At 38.2% G+C, this 21,708-nt stretch overlaps 1 protein-coding gene across 1 annotated transcript in view; it reads left to right on the plus strand.

Annotated features, from left to right (window-relative positions):
- PCDH11X (protocadherin 11 X-linked) overlaps positions 1-21,708 on the plus strand; it is a gene marked incomplete at both ends in the record, with an annotated part of 447,205 nt that overhangs the window by 182,143 nt on the left and 243,354 nt on the right. The window contains one exon of the mRNA XM_080624421.1: positions 2,429-2,500. Within this exon, the coding sequence (XP_080480547.1) occupies positions 2,429-2,500 (72 nt within the window). The remainder of the gene's footprint in view (positions 1-2,428; positions 2,501-21,708) is intronic.

Genomic DNA, 21,708 nt, shown 5'->3' on the forward strand with positions numbered 1-21,708 from the left:
TGAGTTCTGCAGCATGCTGAGTTAGTTGGAAGCTGCAGGAGATGTGCCGCTTGTTAGCGGTACAAGTGCTGGGTCAGTGTAAGCTGCCTTGTGTATAGTCACTGTGCACATATAAGATGTTTTCTACACTGACAAGGGGCAATGCAAATACACTTCCAAGGTTCTTCATGGCAAACCATATCAATGCTGTGTGTACGGCCTTTAATTTCTAGAGTTCAATACTGTTAGTTCTGAAACAGGATTGTAAACACGGAGAGCTAGAAAGATGATGGGGACTGTGTGTGGAAAGCCTGTAGGGGCTGAAAGCAGTTCTTGGTTTTTTTTCTTTCTTCCTAATGGTACAGGATGCAGGCAGCCGATATACTGGTAGTTGCCCCAGAATCTGCTCTGTTTTCACTCTCACTGTGTTTTGTCACTGCTTTCTGATGCTTGTCTTTTGAGGGGTGAAAGGGTCTCTTTGGGTGCTGGGTAGTGGAAACAGTAGGAAGTAACTTAAGAGCAAAAGGTGTTAGTCAGCAAGAAACTCAGCACTAAGAGGGGTTTGGGTCTTCATTAAGTCATACGTAAGCTTTAGAGCGTGGGTTTCAAGTGTAACTCAAACATTAACTATTGTCTCACCTAAATGAGAGGTTTTTTGCATCCCTTTCCTCATGTACTCATACGCTTTTTTTTTCCTTTTTCTCTGCTCTGAACTAACTGGACAAAAGCTGTCTAAAAATGATGTGAAATTTCAAGGAAAACTATTTCTCAAGAAATAGTGTGACTTTTTTACTGTCAGTTCCTGGCAGGTTATCCCATATGGAATTATTATGGTATCTTGGCACCACAATTGATACATTTAATAATTTTCATTATGTGTTTGGTTCCTTTTGATGTTTGATTATTACATTTAAAGAAAGATTATAAGGTAGAGTATATTTGCTTTTGAACATATGAAAAACACAACCTTCCCTTTCCAGATGCATTCATTTTAAGTCTGTTAAGCATTCACTAAATCTGTGGTTATTCCTTTTTTCCTTTTGAAATGCACTTATTGTTCTATTTCAAGAATGAATCATGTTCCATTGCTACCCCAAAATCTAGCATAACAAAAATGGTAAAAATGATTGCCTGTAATTTATTATTACAGGCAATCCAACCTGCCAAAACAAAATTGCCATTTAATAAGGTGTTTTTTGAAATGAGCTGTGTGAATGCTCAGTGCTAACTGAAATTGCCCACAAAATCTGTATTTAAAAAAAAAATGTTTCCTTTTAAGTGTCCATAATTTACTATATGTGTCAGAAAATCCAATGGCATATCTTCCCCTCTCTGTGTCAGTCCTTGCAGTCTCCATGGGCATTTAGATCACTCTGATGTGAGACTTGGATAAGATGCTATTTATATTGCATATTTGGATATGTCCAAGGCTGTGTCCAAAAGATAGTACATTAGAGATTTATTTCAGGAGGAGGGAAATCCTGTCATTACTTACAGTATTTCAGCAGAGGACTTTTTATGTGAATGTCATTGTTTCCATTTTATGATAGAAAGAATTTAAGGAGAATGAAAATATGAGATACTTTTGGGTATTTTTGCAGCAATACGTGAAGTCCCTTCACTGGGAAATTCATATGGAGAAAATTAAAAGGAGCCAACAACCTATTCAGTGCTCAGTCCCAATGCTTAAAAATCTGTCAGATTTATTCTTGAGGCAAGGCAATTGCAGACAATAATAAATAATTGTGGGATATTTTGGTAATATGAAAAATTAAAAGAAGTGTAAAGGGTCAGCAAGTCTACTTCTTTGAAGACTACTTTAATCTATTTGATTATAGAGACTTTTGGTATGGGGAGGTCGATCTTGAAATACTGCAAGGTAGTGGAAAGTTGAGGAGACAAGAAGCAGTGAACTGCTCAGACTTCTGGCTCCAGCTCCAAAGAGCATTAACAAAAAGCAAGGACTCTCATCTGGAAACATAGCTCTCTTGCCCCAATAATGCAGACTTGGAAAAAGTTCTCCATAACACTTCTTTTAATTTACCTGTTTAAGTCTGATCTTCTGCAGTCTATGTCCATTGAACATAGGGAACTATGTCCATTTCCTGGGAAGCAAAGGGCAGAGAAACCAGGGTTGAGTTCTCTTTGAAATTTTTCTGCTGAACTTTATTCTGTTGGCAAATAATTCCATGTTTTTGATTTTTTTCAGCTGTACACACAGATGAAAGTGTGTACCTTCACCCCTTGGAAATTAAAAAAATCTCTGTAAAAATCAGGATACTTAGCTGCAAAACCATCAGACTTAGTGTCTACTCGAAGTGTGTGCAGTTGTGATACTTTACCATTATTTTGTATGAATTTTGTACCTAACTTTTATTCCCTCAAGCCTGAGGGAATGCTGACAGAGTGGTTGAACACGTCACTGATACATGCTTTTCTTTCTTAAAAGCACACAAAAGAAATTGGAAGGCCACAAACTCCTTTGAAAGAAGCAACCTTGGAGCCATGGACTCAGCCACAGGTAGGCTTGGAACAACTTTCCTCCTAATGTATTTTCTGTAATGGTGGTTTCTGTAAACCTTAATAGAATTAAACTGGGGCTCTACAGAAATGCTGCATCAGGTAGTTCTGTGATTCTTGGCATTGGATGTCAAAATTATTTGGTTTGCTGCCCAGATTATTGGTAATGTCCTATTGGTTGAAGACTCATCTTTTTTCTAAGGGAGAAATGCCAGGATTATTTTGCCTTCAGTTTATGTTCCTTCCGTGCTTAAAGAACTTTGCAGAACTTTACAAAACAAAACATCCTTTCTGAAGGATAGGTCAAGAAATTGGGAGCCTCTCCTGGTGCAGAAATGATGTTTGTGCAAGTTTTGTATTTTGAGATGAAGGTTTGAAAAGTCGACCTGTTGAGTCATAAGGATTTAACTGAAAACAAAGCAAGAGTTAATAATGCAAAAAGAGATAAAGAAAGAGGGATATTAATATATAGTCTTCTTAAAGACAAAGTGAGTTTGGATGTTTTTTCCTTGCAGTAGTGAACTTACTTGAGCAAATTGTTTGTTACGAATTTCTTACAGGTAGGAGTTCAGAGACATTTTTGCTGTTAGTTCCCTGTGTGTCAGTGTATTGTACTGCACACTGAAATACGTGGCTTTGAAGGTGATGGGAGGGAAGAAAGAGGCATTTTGTAGTGTAGGTGAAAATTGGATGTTGCTGTCCCAAAGATAAAGATTGGGGCTGTACAAAGAAGGTGCTGGAGTGGGGTGGAGATGAAGCAGGGTGCTGGAGAGTCTGGCTGTTTCTGCAAATTCCCAGGGGAAGATTGCTGCTTACTATAGATGTGGGGGCCTTTCTCCTTCAGCAGCTGCCACATATGTAATTCATGTGGCACGGTGCCTCTTCCTGAAAGAAACACCTGCTTCTGCGTTGCAGAGTTCACCTGTTGCTAGAGGCAGCAGTGAATCTAAAGCTGTAACACCCAAGTTGAGAGTTTCCTGGCAAAGATGGAGAGAACCAGGCAGAGGTAGCAACCCTTGATCCATAATTACAGTGTGACTGCACTCTAAGCAAGCTCTGTCTTGTGTTTTCAGAGTGTAAGCACTCTGCCAAAGAAATATTCACCTGTTTGGTCTCTAGTTTTTACAAACTACATATATGAAATTCCAGAACTTAGGCTTGTTCTAGAAGCATGTTTACTCCAAAAGAATGCAGGAAACATAGCACAGAAATGAAATAAGCACCAACATCTCTGTGACTGCTACATTTGTTCATGCTTGAGTGCATTTTTATTAGTTGCAGTGCTAACTGTGTAGGCTTTCATGGTACAGTCTATACAGCTGATTAAATTGTAGTAGCTCTTAAAATTTCAAATTCTTCACTGTTGTCACAGATAAACGGTAGTTGTGTTTTTTGCACCTCTACGTACACAAAGAAAATAGTTGCCTTTAAACATGGAAACCTTGTAGGGAAATCCCTCAACTGTTGCTCTTAAAAACACAGGATCTTTCCTTCTTCCTAAGTAAAAGGTGCAGCATGTGCCCTGACTGCTTCCAGTTACTGCATGCTCAAACCTCCAAATGTCTCTATCCAGGCAGCTGCTAATCACAATAATTAAGTGTGCATTGATCTGTGTCTGCAATCGATAATGTTTATGTGCAGGACCACAGGCACTTGCTATGGTCCATAGTTACTAACAGACAGTAACTCTTCATGTGCAGGAATGAAAGTGTTGACGAAAATGTTTTGTTCCAGCAGTTACTGCTAAACAGCTGATGAATTGTTAAGGGAGAGTGAACAGGCTCCTCCTGTTCCCTTGCCTATAGCATATGCTGCAGAGCAGGCAGGTAGAGCTTAGAGTTAGGCCTGGGCTTTGATTTATTGGCACAAAAGAGAAAATTTTGGCTTCTGAGCGGAGAGAGGAGGAGTCGAAGCAGCTTGATGCCATGATCATCGTTCAGGGGTTCTCTGGTGCATGAATGAGGGTGACAGAGGTGAGCTTTTGCAACCACTTCTCACTGATGGCTTGTGTGACTGTTGCCAGCAGCGTTGTCAAAGCAATATTCTGTTGCACTGTTCCAGTGCTGATGAGAATCATTGTTCTTCCTGAGTATATAGGCCATCACCACGTTACCTGATCACTTCTGAAAGCTGCCAGTGCTTTACTTAGTGACTACACAGATTAAAAAGTGTGAAATGGTTTTTGTCATTCCTGTTCATTTTTGGGAAAAAAAAAAAAAAATCCTGCTTTTTTAAGAAAAATATGTACAAAGAACCTATCACCAATATGCTGCTTGATTTTGTGGAGAGAAGAAATGTAGTCAACAAAATAAAGAACTGCTGGAACCATTGCTGTAGCTAAAAATTAAATTAGCTGTTAATTCTTTCATGGATGTAATTCTGGACCCTGCAAATCCCTCCTTAGATATTTTGTCTAAAGTGAGTAAAAATTCATGGCATGGATAAAAGCTTTCTCTATTTTATGAGCAACAGGCAAATGATCCAAATTGTGCTCATAAAGCAAATGGTTCCCAATTCTAGGAGGAGGAGAAATATATTTAAAAGCTGCTAGAATGAACCATGAATAAAATCACCTATTTACTAAAAGGTGTTATTTACATGAAAGTATTTTCATCCCCCTACTCCAAAGGGAGAGACTCACTACTTTTCTCTCTTTAATAACAATGATAAAAAAATCATTCTGTTTTCCTGGGCTGCTTACTGCTGATCAGTGTTGAGAGCTGCTGTGGGATGTGTTTTATCAACAGAGAGTGAACGAAATAGCTGAGAGCACTTTCAGTGTTCAGGGCCAAGCAAGCAGTGAAGCAGAAAGTACCACATCTGGCCCCTGATATCATGAGGTGAGAAGCTGGTACCTATTAGTGGCTGGGCAATTTCACACAGAGGTTGTAGTCTGGGGGGACCAAGGAACAGTGCTTTCTGTGGAAGGGGAGGGATGGCTTTATGTTGCCTGTACTGTCATGGCTCTCATTTGAAACCTTTGTTCATCTCAGAAGGAGCCAGGTGGCTAAAAGTTTGGAAACTGAACTGGTTTAATTAGGCAAAAAATTAAGAACTTCATTTTGTAGTGGTTTGTCAGGCTCATTCCTTATTCTGTGTTGGGGGTTTTGTTCTTGGCTATATGGTTTGTTGTAGGGTTGGTTTTTTTTTTGGCTGTGATTTAATAAGTTCCAAGAGCACTATGACATTGAGAACATGGGAATTCTTTCTCATGGCCATGCCTTTTAACTTTCAGTTTTCTGTATCTTTCTCTGTGAAACCAGTGAATGAAAACTGATGTTACTGCCTTGGAAAATGAGAGACTCGTTCCAATAAATTCAGGACAAGACCTTTGCAGATAAGAAACATGTGTGGTAGTAGTTGCCCAAATAGGCTTGTCATTGGCTTACAAGCTTTATTTGAATGGTAAATGCCATGTATTCTTGTGGTTATGCTTTTATGCTGCATTGCCTGATTAAACATTTAGCTGATAAACCCTGTCAAGACTGTTCAGAGCCACTGCAGTTAAGATTACATATTTACAGCCTCTACATTAGTGGTCAGTTAAAACAGGACAATTTAAAATCAAATTAATCTGCGATGGTTTAAAGTTTTGAAGTTGCTGACATTATTTTAACAACCTGAAGTTTTGTGTGTAACAGCGTGAAATAACATTGTTTATGATGATTCAGATTCAGAAACAAATTGCTTTATTTTCTTCCAAATTACTAGGTAATGTAAATCTAGAAAGAGAGAAAAAGGATTTACCAAAGTAAGGAAAAAGAACAGTCATTAAGGTTATGCAGCAAATAGTGAGGCAAATGGTGAGTTTTGCCAGCATGGCAGAGAGAGCAAAACTTCCTCTTCTCAGCTGCAGAGTATTTCTGGTTTAAACCTTTTTTTGGTAACTCTTACATCACTATTATATGTATATCTGAAATACTGCTTAAAAGTGATTCCTCTCCTAGAGGTGCTCAACAGGATAAAACATGAGAAGGTGGTGTTACTAGTGCTGTAGCTTTTTATTTGTTTATTAATTGTAAGAACTCCAAGTGCTCTCACTCACTTAAGATAATGCCTAAAAAGCCAGGGTACAGTTGCATTAATTTTCCTGTCTCAAATGTAGCATAATTACTTTAATGAACACATTAATTTATCCACTTTCCTCATGTTCTTCCTGCTTCACAGTCGTTGCTGTCACTGGAAACCCAGACAATGATGACCCTCAAGGTTTATAGCTCTCTTCCGTGTTCTCTGTGAGGGTTAAATATCCAAGGACTGTGATTTGTCAGGCTCAGGTAGTGCACACTCATGTGTGTCTATCAAATAAGCAACATCTCGCACCAACATGGCTTTATTACCACCTGGTGTAATGTTGGTGCATTGCCACGGCAATGAGCATGACAAGCAGGAGCAATAAGATACGGACCAAGTGCAGCCATTTGTCTCTCAAAAGCAGCCGAGGAAAAAAATGTTTCCTCTTTTGCATCTGTAGTTTGATTTTCTCTGTGTGCAGAGCACAGTCTTTTTCTCTCTCTTATTTTTTTTAAAGCAGAATTAGTTTTTGTGGAAAGGCAAAAATGCTCAGACTGAAATCTAATAACAAATGATAGAGTGTAGTATTTTTCTGCTCAATTTTAAAGAATCACTTTATAATCTCAGAACAGTGGATAACAACATCACTAATCCAATATGTTAACAGTAAATACATTTGATGGCAGGAATTGCTACACTAATCTTATATCCCTCCACAGTATAGTTAAGAAATCCACAGGGGGTTTTACTAATCAGTTTTTGTAAAGTAAATCAAGTCATGTAATTCTCATTCCCTCTAAATGCCCAGCAACTTCAGGCAGAACCATGCTTTTTGTTCATCAGATTGTACCCTAATCCTCAGCCACACTTTCCACTTCAATATGCAAGAAAGACTTTTGGAGAGAAAAGTCTCCAAACACTCTCTGCCAGAGATGTCTATTAGGTGAGCTGGCAGTTCACCTTGTTCCCCTCACATGTTGTGTTGGGGAGGGATGGAGCAAGTCCATGTCCTGCACACACACAAAGAGCTGCCAACAAGAAATACAATCCAATCCCATTTGCTGCTGTGTATTTGACACGTATGTTTTAAGCCAGTTAGTTTAGACCACAAATTGACTGACCAGTGACGTATTGCAATATGGCTTGTTTTAAAAAACTGTCAGAAGTAAAACAGCTTTCTTGTTTTAAATTATAAACAGTGTTTTACATTAGGAAGAAATATTAACAACCATGGTTAAATATTTGAAGAGAAGCAACTAATAAGAATTCTGTGCATATTTTGTTCCCACAGTTCATGGGAAGTGAATTATTTTTCATGAAACCCTGGTGTGCTCTGTTTATTTAGCTCACAGCTTCAGCCTCTAGGATTCAAAATCAGTGAAAGTCAGAATGAAAGTGAAGCTTTATTTCTGATTCAGTGTTTTTGGCTTAGATACAAACAAGTCACCTAAATAGATTTATACACTCTAGCTATATTTAGTATTTAGAATCTGTGTGCTGAAAAGATTCACGTTTTGTTTGGTGCCTTAATAAATTTACATGGGACTTGAGTTTATTTCTTATTTAACAAACTTCTATTGTAATTCTGAGTTCTAATACAAAAGACTTGATAAGTTAAAGAAAAAGAAAACTGATTCCAGATGAGAGTAGAAGGTGTGGGGATTCTAAATGCAATTAGAATTGCCTACAGAAATATCTGAGCTGGTTTTTTGGCAGTCCAATCTTGAAACCTGATTTATTCTCTTTTAAAATGGAGGCCTTGCAAGCTGGAAGGCAACTGGAAGCAGACTCTTGTTCTGGTCTGATTTGGGTACTGGCGGGAATGAAATAGTGTTTTATTGAGAAATAAGAGGAAAGCACACTAATTGTTGCACTTTGAAAATAAAAAAAATAAATCATAAACATGTAGTTTTTCCAGCAGCAGCTATTGCAGTACCTGCCTGCCAAGAGGTACACACCTGGCTTCTCACAGATAGCAACGCTGTTTCATTTTAGCTGTGCTTCCAGGTTATAATCTCTATGGTATTCCTGACGTGCTAAGCAAATAACATATCCAATACTGAGGGTACAGTTCTGGAAGATAACTTAATGGAAAAGCCAGTTATTAAGTGGAAATGGGCATTAACAGTTTTCTGTCTAGCAGTCCTTTCCCTTCGTTGTTCCAGTGAATATGGAACAGTAGAATACCATTATGCCATACATAAACCAGGATATCATCCTGGTTTAGGCCACTGGGAATATTCAACTGCAAATTAAAGAAGTGAAGTTTAGTTACAAGGTGTTTGCAAATAAAGCCTTAAATATAATGAAATAAAGACTTGATTTGCAGTGGAGCAGAGTTGCTAAGATAAAACCTGGTCAACAGCAAGAATCTGGGTTTTTTTAATCAAGTAATATTTTGGGTCATTTGACAGGCTTTGTATACTATTTTTTTTTTAAGTCTAGTTTTGCCATAGCGTGGGAGCGCTGGGCTTTTGTAGCTGATGTAGCTGAAAAGTCACTCAGAGAAAATGAAAAAAACCAAGTCAGGATATCAGAGTTGTGAGCACTGAATTTACTATTGATTTCAGCAGGGGAGACCATTACAAAGGCAGAAAAAATTCTCATTTTAAATTTATCTGTCTGTTTTCCAGACCAGCTCATGATTCTATGATTAAAACCTCTCTATTTGAGCTAAGCTGCAGTTCTCTTATGAGTTAATTAAAATAAATGAGAAGTCTGCAGACAGCTTCTATGCAGTTTACTCAGTATATTTTCCAGCATTTATCTGTACAGAAGCAGAAAGCCAGTTGCTCTGGGGGTTGTATCTCTGAGGACAGGCACTTGTGTGTTCTTCTCTGTCAGATTGTTCCATGTATTTTCAGAACCCAAATGTCAAAGCTGCTGGGTGGAAAATTGGGGAATAGTAAAGGTTTGAGGTACCTTAAAATATTTAAACATTTTCTAAGACATTCGTTGAGACTTTGAAGAGTATCTTTTCCTTTTTTGTCCACTGTGACAGCAGTATTGTCTGCCTAATTTCTTTGTCTCACATGGTTAAATCTTTTCCTTCCTCTTGCTTTCAAAATGTCAGAGTTTTTATTACAGACTTGCACAGTGGTGTAAATGAGGAAGGAATTGGTAACAGGAGCAGGGAGCTCAGCTGGAGAGCATCACCTGGAAATTCAGCCCAGTGTGCATGAAAACAGGTAACCCCAGAAAGCTTCCTGTCAGTGTGCATTGTGCTGGAGCTACAGGAGGGAGCTGTACTGCTCAACGCAGGCAATTGATTTATTCTTCATTACCATAGGCTGTGTTGGAGGACATGGGGTACTCAGCAGTGAGATGTCCAATGACATTGTTTAAAAAGGGCAGGTAGACAGCTACTCTTTTATCTTGAAATGTGGAAAAGCCCTGTCAGTGTTTAAGTAAATCACCATGGACCTGCTATCAGAAAATAGAGATGAGATCTTTGAGGTGCTTAGTTACCTATGGGCAGGCTCAGAACGGCTTTTCTGTCCACAGTGTTTCTGCTGCCATCACCCCTGTTTGGCAAGAAAGCGGAGACATTCCCATTATTTAGGAGAAAGCACCAAGTAGCAGAATCATTAAGTTGCATTGGACTGTAACTTACTTGCTCAGAGCTGTGCTCAACATGCATAAATCTTAAAACAGAAAACATAAATGAGGTGTGATTCACCAAGGTGTCCGTTTCTCCAGTGTCCAGTTGGCTGTCACTTGTGGAGCAGCTGACTGTGATGTAGGGCAGGAACAGATCCCTCCACCACTGCAGTCAGCACATGTGTTTATGAATCTTCGGGTAAGAGGAGTGGTCTGGAAAGCTTTTGGAAAACAGGAACATAATAAAAGCTTTCTTGTCTTGTGTTTTAAACCTTAAAAATTATATTGGCTTCAGTCTGAACCTTTGCATGAAGAGTGAGTGTCTGAGGGAAAGCTTTAGGAAGCATCGGGCTTTCAACTGTCTGTTTCTCCTGAGGTTTTTCTTTCCTCCTTTTTTCTTTTGGGGAAGGAAGGCAGGGGAGAGAGTTACTTTAAACTTTTACAATGCTTCAGTAAGAACATTTTGTCTTCCCTCCTGATGAATTAGCAGTGCAAATTTTATCTTCCTGGATAGCAAACACAGGCACTGCCATAAAGTCTTGTCACCGGGAATAACAGGAGTAGACACTAGACACATCATATGAGCTGTTCATCTGGAGATGTCCATCGTGGTCATGGTTCTGTAACGCTGAATGTTTTACTATTGGTCATGATCGAAGAAAGCTGAAATCCAATGTTAGCTTTCATGTAAGAAGGACCAATTAGTCACAAATGCTGTTAGGGCCCAATGCACACTGACCAAACCATAGTTCATATATCTTCAATGTTGAAAATAGTTTGAGTCTGAGTTTAGTTAATGAAATGAGGTATTTCACCAGTCTGTTAAGTTATATGATTATTGTTGTGTAGCTGTAGTGGAGATGGTGGCTCTGGGTTGCTGTTGTCAGGTCACCTACCCTCTCCATCATTTTCTCAGCTATGAAATCACTTGTTTTTCTTGAAGGACATTTTATGGTCTGATTATTTTTTCCGGCTGCAAATTATTGCATTTAAAGTAGATGTACTCCAACTTGGTGCCCCAGTGGCTATACAGTAATGGCTATTATGCATCCATTCAAAGCCCAAATGAGATTAACACCATTGTTCTCTCCCTCTGCCTTTGAGAAAGAATCCAGTAAATAATGAGGCATATTCAAGAAGATTATCACATTATATTCCACATTTACCTTGTGTGTATTAATAATTGCAAGGAGACAGGCACCCACTCAGGGCAGGCACCATTCTGCCTGTGTTGAGCTCTTTTAACCCAGAGCAGCACTGGCATTGAAGGCAGTATCTTCTCATTCCTTGGACTGTGCCTCATGAGCTCACTGGCAAGCAAAAGTGCATGGTGGTTCTTGTTAAGATTTGTATTGCTTAGCTTCATCTAGAAGGGAATGCAAAATATGGAGGAAAAGGGGGGAATGCCTTGTGGAGGTTTTGCCTATTCTGATAGCTTTTGATTGCAGATTCTGTTGCTGAGTTGGGAGTGACAGAGTCCAGCCTGGCCACATGGCTCCCCTGCATGTGCCCCCTGATCTACAGCCAAGTGTCCTTGCAGTGTGTAAGGGAACAAGTGTGTCCTCTCATAATTAGTTCAACAAGTAAGACCTTCTTCCTGATCTCTTCCCTCTGTCACACGTTCTCCCATCTCATATTCCTGCAAAGCAGGAGCAGTTACTGATTTTCAAACCATATCTGCCATTTGACTCAGCCTGCCTCTGTCGTCTTTCAGCAGCACAAGTGTTTTTTAACAGTTGGAGACAAATTACAGGGGGTCTCAAAAAGATGGTGGCATGGAATCATTTGACACTGAGATGGTGTCTTCAGCCTGCAGTCTGCCTGCTTGTATTTGAAGGACACAGATGGACAGCACAATGAATGTGCTAACTCTAAATATGTTTCAAAGAGATTTGTATAATAAAGTATTTGTCTTCTCTTAGAAATGAAAATATTTTTGTTTAGCAGCTAACTCTGCTTTGATGATCATAGTTTTTTCGCATATATAATTTTTCCTATGTATAAACATTTTATTTGTAAGGCTCCTACAACATTATTCATGCTGTCATAAGCACAAATAAACAACTTAGTTATAACCAGTTTGTAAAATTTAGGAAGTTATATTAGGGAAAATGCTTTTAGAAAAGAATTCCAGGTTTAAGGTAGATGTTGGTGCTGCAAACCAGTTGGAGAATGTTGCCCAAAACTTTACATTTTGACTCTGTTTTGAAATGCCTCTATGCTTCCCCAAATACCACACAAATGTAGTAAAAATATTTGGTGTGCATTATGCTGTTTTTCTGACTCTGATAGATACTAGAAGTAGCTCAGACCCAGAAAGGAATTAATGTTGCAAACACTGTGACAGTGGTTGGTGTTTGTAGTAGAATTTATCATTCCTGAAAAGATGCATATTCTATTGCTTAGTTTTTTAAATCCATAAATTTTCACTAGTACTTTATAATGTCATGAATTTCACTACATGGATGGAGTAAACTGTGATCTGAGGGAGAAAGAACACTTTGTTTTATTTGTCACACCCTCCCTTTTGCTACTGTTCTCCCTCAGGCTTTTATTCTAAATTCCTTTTCACTTTTGGACAAAGATTCAGGTTAAATAGTCAAGTTGCTGCCACTTGTGGAAGCTTCCTCTGCCGAGGTGCCCATGATCAGTTATTGGTGATGGCCAAGATAAGTTCTCAGTTTTACTGAGGTGCTCATTTTTACAGTTCATGGTGTTCACAGCACTATCATCCTCATCTGGAGTACTTGCAACTCCTGAAGTATTTACAGTATGGGGATATTTTTAATACTGGGTCATTCATCTGGTAGTACTGTATACTTACACTTTTAGTCTCCGAATTGCTGTAGTTCTTGGGTCTGTGGTTCACATAATATGATAAAATACCATCTTCTTTATTCTGTGTATTTAATACAGAACATATGTTTGCTACACCTTGAACAGCTTTCCAGGTATATCTGTGCAACACACCTGTGGAGTCTGAGCATCCAGTCCCTCATTTTAGTAGGAAAGAACCCTGGGTTGAACCTTTAGCAGCACTGGCCAGGTAGAAAGTGGGGAGTGTGAGGAGCATGTTGTCTGCCCTGCAGCTGAGATGCACATCTTAACGCTTCTATTGGTTTGTGATGGCTTTTCATCAGGGTAATAGCTAGTACTGATGGATCAACATGATAGTACAGAATGCTTTTAATATGGATTCAGCCTTTTTAAGTGTTTTGCTGTCTCATGTTTCACACAGGTGTCATTGCCTACCTAGCCTTCCACAGACCAAAAGGTTGCGTTAGCAAGTATGTCAGTGGTGGGCTATGCCCCTAATCAGTGTAAGCATACTGACAGAAATGTGCAGAGTAAACATGGGGGTTCTTTTGTTTTTTAACTTTATACAAATCCAAGTATGGAAGGATTACTTACGATTTTGTATCTCATTGTGTTGTGGAAAAAACCCTGTAGTTTAAACCTGGTTGCTTGGGTTTTTTTTGCGAATGCTGTTACTTAAGGCCTTTAGAAAAATTTGTAGTGTGTTTTTCTTTCTCTTTTCTGAGAAGTTCACTTTCTGTAATCAAAGATGGATGATACAGGTTTTTTGTGTGTTTTTTTTTTTTTTTTTGGTGTGGTTTTTTTTTTTTTTTTTTTTTTTTGTCTATTCTCATTTATTTCGTTGTCTTTTTCTTGCTCTTTCACTTTTCCCTAAAAGAAAACAGGTCTTTACAGTGATTCTTTGTCGTGTGCTTGTTGTGATTTTGTCCTTCCAGATTTTGATTTTGAGCATTAAAGATCATTTCTCAAGATCAGTAAAACCTTTGCTATGTGAAGTTGATCCTTATTATTTGTATCTGCTGATTTTATTTTCCTGTTCAACAGCCTGCCTGTGAGATGATGGGACAAGGCAGGCAGATCTCAGCGAGAACAAGGCTTTTGGTGCTATTGAGTTCTGAAAAGCAGTCTTTAACTGCTTTCGTCTATATGTCTAACGCACAGATCTTTGTCTGTTTAAGTAAAAGTAATGATGCTTTATGATGTGCTTCATTCCCTCTGTTTGAGGATTTACAAGTGATGTGACTCAGAAATATCTGAACTTTTTTCAAGAAGGAGCAGTGAAAGGAACTAGCTTGCTTTATTTCCTTTTCAGAACACAGCTAAAACGGCAGGCTTCTGGGCTTGGCAGTTTTACAGCAACCTGAGAAAATAAAAATAATCGTGCCATCACTATTTTATCTTACTTCTTTCAGATGTGCTTCCTTCAGAATTGCTTCTTTCTTTCATATTTGTGGAACTGTGCTCGGCAGAGTGGCAGCCTGTTCACAAGCTCTGCCAAGCTGAGGATTTGAAAGAAAGTAAACAACTCGGTTGGGAACATGGATAGGAAGTGTTGCATAGACTGTAAGAAGCAGAGATATGCTGCTGTATTATACAAGAGTTCACTTAATGGAAAAAATGCTGTTTTCCCCTTAGAAGGAATGAATCTCTCTTTCAACTGTAAAGTAAGCCAGTTGTGCCTGACAGCTCTCCTCTCCTCAGGCAACTTCTCTATCAAGTTTTTTATAGCATTTTTCCTGAATGAGAAAAACTGATTTTTGGCCCTTGGAACATAAGGCAGTATTTGTAAGGAATAAATCTGCATGCTAGAATTACCAAGAAAGAGCTGATAGGAGGAGCTGGAAAGTACCTGGGAGAGCTGCAGATGGGCAGTTATTTAAGAAGTCTTTTCCTATGTATGTGATAGTTGCCTCTAATGTGTTCCTCAAATGTTAGTTTATTTGTTAGTAGTATTTATTCTGTGTGCTACAAATCCATTAATGATACTTTACAAAAGAGTACTCAGACCCTGACAGATTCCAGGTTTTGCAAACAGGCATGATTTAACTCAGTTGGTTCTCAAGTCATGTGTGTATTGCTCCTTTCCAACCTACCAAACAACAGTGAGATGAAAGGCAGTTCCTCATTATCTTCCTGAAGAAGAGGTGGGGCTTCACTTTCAAAAACCATCTTAAGAACATTGCCTAGTACAGTTTTCCTGAAGCAGAAAGATTGATGCTAGAAGATTTCCCCCTGCTTCTGTGCTATTCCTCTGTGGGCTTTAACATCCTCTTTTGTATCTCCCCAGTTGAGAAATAGCTGAAGCTCAGAATAGACCCCAGAATTAATACTGTATTTTTTAAGCCAGTCCCATGGCTTTCTGAAGCCTTGTGACATACGTATTAGTTTAAGGGATTGCAGGTAACTCATACTGTGTATTCTGCTAAATTACTTCACACCTCATGGCAGCATATTTTAGGTCTTCAGGGATAAGTTTTACCTATAGCTATGCTTCACTGAAAGAGCATGGCAGAAGTTGCTGTCGTTAACTCTTTTTTGTTGCTATCGCTTTGCTTTAGAAGCCTAGGAATGTGACTGATGCTCTACATTTAAAATTATGTACATCAGACTCAGCAGAATTATTGGAGGCATAATTTAAATTGTCAGTATAATGGCTACCTTTTTGGATAGGAAAATTCCTATTCCACTTAAGCAGTGTCTTGAGAGATGATACTTTTAAATGAGATGAGCAACAGAATATTTTAAATGTTTTTTATAGCTACCAGAACACTTATACTGGTCCTTATTCAGTGATCTTCATTCTTCAGATAAACTAAGCTCCCTTAGAAGGCATGGGTGGCAGTCATGGTAATAAGAGATGCAGAATGAAGAGGAGGTATAAAACAGCTGATGAAATGTTGTAAGCAGACATGAAGGGAACCTGTGTTGGTATGTGAGAACATATGAAACAATGTATGTAGCAGAAGATGAAACAAATATAGCTGCAGAAAAGAAATGCTTCTGAATAAGATTGTTTAGCTATGATAGATGCGTTGTCAACCTGCTGCAGCTAAAAGCTAAATACATGAGTTGGAGAGGAGAAAAAAAAAACCAATTGAACAAAATCAATCATTGGGGTGTAGCCTATTAAATGTTGACAAGTGGTAAAGGCTGGTTATACTGCTCTAAAACTTTGGGGGATACCAGAGCACCTTTGAGTAAACTTGCACTCTTTAAATCAAAATGAAAGTTTGTTGTTTTCTTTCATGGCATTATATGTCAGGGGCCAGTATTCTCAGAGACTGTTACACAGTGTGAAATTACTGGTTTACTCGGTTCTTTATATTTCTGACCTTGAGATCTTGATCAGTACAGTTTATCCACCTGCCAGAACTGCAGAGTTCAGAAAGAGTTTATATTCTGTAACAACAAAAATCTTAATCTTTTTACTTAAATAATGAGCAATACTGTTTATGCAAAGTGGAAGTCAGGTAATGGATTCATTTCATTCTATAGGAAACACTGCACAGAAAGTCCACATGGCTCCTTCATTTTTTTTTTTTTTTTTTTTCCTTCTGCAGCCAAGGAATTCACTACACAATTGCATCAAAATGCAAACTGAAGTGTTAAAGAGACAATATTTCAGGCTCTTTGGAATTGCTTTCTTAGAGTAATAAAGTTCCATTGATTTCTACTTCCCCAATATGTTTTAGACTACAAGGTTTAAATTGTTTAAATTTATAGGAAAATAGGGAGAAAAGTCAGGGTGTATCTGTAGTGTGGAAACACAGGGCTTCTATTGCAAATTTCTTTATTGCATATTTCTTTATTGTTATTGATTGTTATTTTGTGATCCTGCCACCTTCAGGGCTGAGGACTAATGATCAGTACTCACTCAAAGAATGAAAGGGAGCTGGTAACCAAATTTAACTGTGACAGCCTGCTGTCCTCTTCACTTATCAGTGCCTAAAAAATGCACTTCTTTTAATGCCAGTCAATAATAGAATAAGCTGAGGAGTAGTAAGTGATGAACAGTTGTCATAACTTTAATGTTTCACTTTCTAGATCTACAAGGAAGAAACAGTAAAACCAAGAGCAAAAGAAGAGACATGTCTACTCATTGTTGGTGAATTTTTCAAGAAGATGATTTCTTCTCCCTTGTAATCTGTGTTCACTTGCTGGTTTTCCTCTGAGATACATTGTTGGGGTATTATGGTGCAGTCAATATCTAAGCTTTCGACACACACTCTTGGGGCTGGATTGTACTGAACAAAATAGCAGGTCTAGGACCCTGAAGGGACACCACGTTTGGTCACTTGTAAGCCTGTTCTGATCTTTTGATCAGCTTTTATGAGGTTAGGGCAGGGGGGTGTTAAAATTATTTGTTTAAGTCATTGTTTTAGTATTCTTCTAAATGCTCCTCTGTGGGGGTGCTTTCCTTAGGGTTAGTGACAGTTTCCTAACAAAAAAGAAGAAATTGCCTAAATAAAAGCATACTGGAAATGATCAGTCTTCTATGGCTGCAGTCAGCTATTAGAACAGACAGCAAAAAGTAATACTGTATGTTGTATGGCTTGTTGCTGACCTCTAGGCATTACTACAGAGCAGTCAGGACTTCTCTGTGCAGTGGAAGAAACTAACTGTATAACAGCTAATTAAGCCCAGACAAAATCAATGTTATGGTGTGTTTCCTATAGCTAGCGTCATATGGCTGTGGCTGACTTTAAGGGGAAACTAAGGCCAAATGAATGACACTGCTGCTGTGCATGTGGTAGTTTTCCATAGAAACAAATAACAGGAAATATATTTTGTGACCATAGCTGCTGCAAGGGGGTGTGAGGTAGCAGGAATTTCAAATCCTGGTTGTGATTTTGAGGATTTTCCAGTTTAATTGTAGATGCTGGTAAGGTTAGCAAGGATGCCCAGAAATGTGGATATCTTTTGCCTTTGTCACTTCTGAGAGTGGCAACAGCCCATTTAATGTCCCATTCTCCCTACAGAAGACGTACGAGAATGGAATAATGTGCATAGATACAAAATGGTTTTGTCTGAGGAGAGCTCTAAATGCTTCCACAGAAAATACACTGATCCCTACCTGTTTTGGAGGTGGGTGACAAGTTCCTCAGTGGCATAAGAAAGATCTAGTCAAAGCAATGAGAAGTTGATTTTTTGACATGAAAAGATAACAGCATTGAGAATCATACACTGTAAAAACCTTATCTTCAGCATCTTAGTAAAACTGTAGTTAAAAAGGCAACTTCAAGGTACTGAGAGGGAAGAGTGGCCAGCTGGGAGTTAGCCCAAGAGAGCACCTCATGGCAGGAGTATATCTGTGGGATAACCAGTTATCCTTTCCTGAAGATGTTAGTGTGTGTTACCTAGAAATATATGCAATCCCTGTGTGTCAAATGAAACATAAGATAATTTACACGATTACTTAGAAATTCTTTGGTTTAGAACTTTCTTCTTTTTTCTTTTCTTGTATTTGTTTGAATTCTTTTCATGTTAGTTGCTTTTTTGATGAAATTTTATTTTCTTCTGCTAATCCTTGTTGAAGAAACCCAGATGAACTTTTCGTTTTATATTGAGTCCAGATAGGCAAGAGACTAAAAAGACTCAAACATTCCTAAAAGGCAAAGACAACTGGAAGTCTGAAAATTCCTGAAGTTCCTCCAAAATCACTAGCCTACGTTCTGTATTTAAAGGGAAGTGTGAAAATTTAAGGGCTTGTTTTAATGGTAAAATCTTTACTTTAAAATAGATCCTTGATGTCATGTGTGAGATAAATCATAGCAGTAGTTGTTTTGACACTCTGGAGTGTAGTTATGTTATGCACTGGTTTCCCCAGAGATCTTAAAATTTAACAAGCAGAGGCCAGTGTGAGTAATGAAATGAGGCAGCAGTATAGTCATTTCAATTATACTTTTATTACACAGCCATTCTTCCTAGAGCACTTCATACTTTTTGCAATGCTTACTAGAGTATGAAGTGCTTTGTGTAAAGGAAGGGTAGCTTTGATTTTACGACTAAGTGGACAGCATGATTTCAACTTGCTTTGACTGCAGTGCTGGGCTGTAGCAGCATGAGTAACACTGGAGAGCACAAGGAAGAATGAATGCGCTGCTTATCTCTAATGGCTGAAACCCTCCTCAGAGAATGATAGGATTTGATAATTCAGTAATATTGTTAGGAATGGAGCTACTTGCAAATGCTTTATGTTTCTGTGGTTTGTTTTGAAGGTGATTTACTGTTTCAAATCTATGGTTAACAGTGGTTACCCCCCTCTCCCAGCCCCAACAGGCCAGTACAGCAGCTTTAATATTAACCATGTTCCTTATTGTCCTTTTTCACTGCTTATCTCAGTAATTTGCTTTTACTATATGAATTATTCCTGAATGTTTATTTCTAATATAGGCTGTCATCTAGAAAGGCTATTCAATATTTTGAAGTCTTAATAATGTAACTTGTACTTGAGATTATGAATATAAGTTCCCTTTTTGTGTGAGATGGCATTCTAAGCATGTTATACAATTACATTTATAAGTACACAGATAAAGATCAGAAAGTTTAAACCATCTTTCTCATTTATTACATTTTGAGGAGCAATTTGAAGTTATAATAAGGGATTATATTAAAATAACTTTACATTTAAGACTGCAATAACAATAAAAGGTGCTGGAACTCCTCTGGGATTACACAGGACATTAAACAGCTTTTGTTTCTATAGTAAATTTATCATGTGGGCTCTCCTTACTTTAGGGTATGTATCTTTCTCTGTTATTTCATGTGCCCCTTAAACCTTCAGCACGGTCAAATGGCCTCAACTAAATGCACAACCAATGCATGTGGCAGCCAAAGAGAAGAGGGGTCACTGAGCATGTTGAGGACAGCATTTTAGGGGGGAGAAGGAATCACGGCTGCTTCTCTGGTAATCGACTGCTGCACATATTCTGGTCAGGCTGTGGCTGATATTAAATTCCCATCAGAATATACTAACTTTTGTTCTCATAGAGTGTTATTTGAAATCTCCCTCAATGTCTAAGGTAATTGTTAATTTAGACCACTTGTGTCTTTCTGAGATTAGCGAGAAGGGAATCTATTTTTTTCTCCCTTTACAAGCAGACCTGTTAAATCCTTTAGCTGAATGGATAACGATTACAAGTCTCAACTGACAAGCTACAATTTTTTCAATTCCTGAAATGTCATTTATAATAACAGAAATGACTAGCACAGCACACCTACAATATCTGTGTTGTGAGGGAACTGATTAGAATTTCAGCTGGTACCAAGAGGTATGCTTTTTGTATGCAGAGGGAGGCTGTTAGATGCTATTCATGTCCACAGCTACTCTGGCCAGCAACGAATATTCATACTCCTTTCTTACAAAAAAATGAATGTGATGGTATAAATGCAAACTGCCACCATTGATGGAATATTATTAAATTCTTCTGATTAGAAACAGATGTGCAACAATTCCAGTTACAGAAAGTATTGTCAGACTGTAATGCTGCAGTGCAATGTGAGCATATGAGGAAAAGAGGGAAAATTCAATTTTAGGAAATGCAAAGGAAAAGGATTATTTTTTTCTATTTGCTATTTGTGCTCTGAAAAAAAAATGACCAAGGATGTCATATGTAGTGCTTGAGGCAGAGCTGTATCTCTTTGCCAGTCTTGGAGGAGGGTTGTTTGGCTTCTTTTCTTGTTCTTTTTAATTAGCACTTATTAACAAAACAAATATATTGGAATGAATGTGGAGTTCATGGTGTCAGTTGAACAGTTCTGGTATAGGAGTGGCACTAAAATTCAGGAAGTTTGCGAACACTATCACTAGATATAAGGCAGATGTGCTCAGATCTGAGCAAAGTTCATAAGGTGTTCCTGCTGTTGTACCTTTGGACCCCAAATGCAAGAGTCTATTGGAAGAGCTCTGCAAGCCTGAGTGCTGATTAGGGAGTGACAGCTCATGTTCTGTTCTTTGTATCTGTGTAGACTTTAATATCTATTGGGAAATCTTCTTTTCCCTTATAATATCTGTGCTCTGAAGTTAGCTACTTGTTATGCACCCTTTTTTTTTTTTTTTACTTTGCTTCTGAGCTTAAGAAAGAGCATTTTGTTGGATAAAATGAGATGAATACCTTGATGCAAAGAAGTTGAACCAGAATTGCTCCTCAGCAATTTACCCAGCCATTCTGTTCAATTGTGGACGCATGACATACTTCTCTGCTTCCTTTTACTTATTTTATCCTTCCAATGTAATAGACCACCCTAGTACAAAGGATGTTCTGTCTGACAATATGAATACATATTTTCCAGGAATAAATTAGGACATTTCCCAATGCTCCAGCACATCAGTGTTTAATATAGGCCAATAGATCAAAGACAACTACTGTAGCTTCCCTCCTGGGTCTGTTAAAGCCCGTATAAATGTGACCCTTTCTAAATAATACAGTACATATTATAAAGCCTCTGTTTCCCTAGAGTTAATATACTCCAGAAGTTACTGAATTTGGGTTTCTTTTCAAGTACATTTTTCTGTGATATGTCCAAATACATGCCTAGTTAGCTGCTACCTTATTTTATGAAAGCACCTATTTACCTACCTGCACCTACCACGCTGTGTTAGATCTAGACTATGAACCAGCAGCCACAAATAATTTATCCAACTAGGAACTTCTCATTTTGTGTATAGAGCCCTCAAATGATTAATGATTCAGCCACTTACCAATTTGCTAAGGAATCCAGAGAGGAGTATATGGAGAATCGTATTTGTACATCTGTGATTAACCTCTGTGATGTAAT

This window comes from Psittacula echo (assembly GCF_963264785.1).
Source record: "Psittacula echo genome assembly, chromosome: 8".
Lineage (NCBI taxonomy): Eukaryota > Metazoa > Chordata > Aves > Psittaciformes > Psittacidae > Psittacula > Psittacula echo.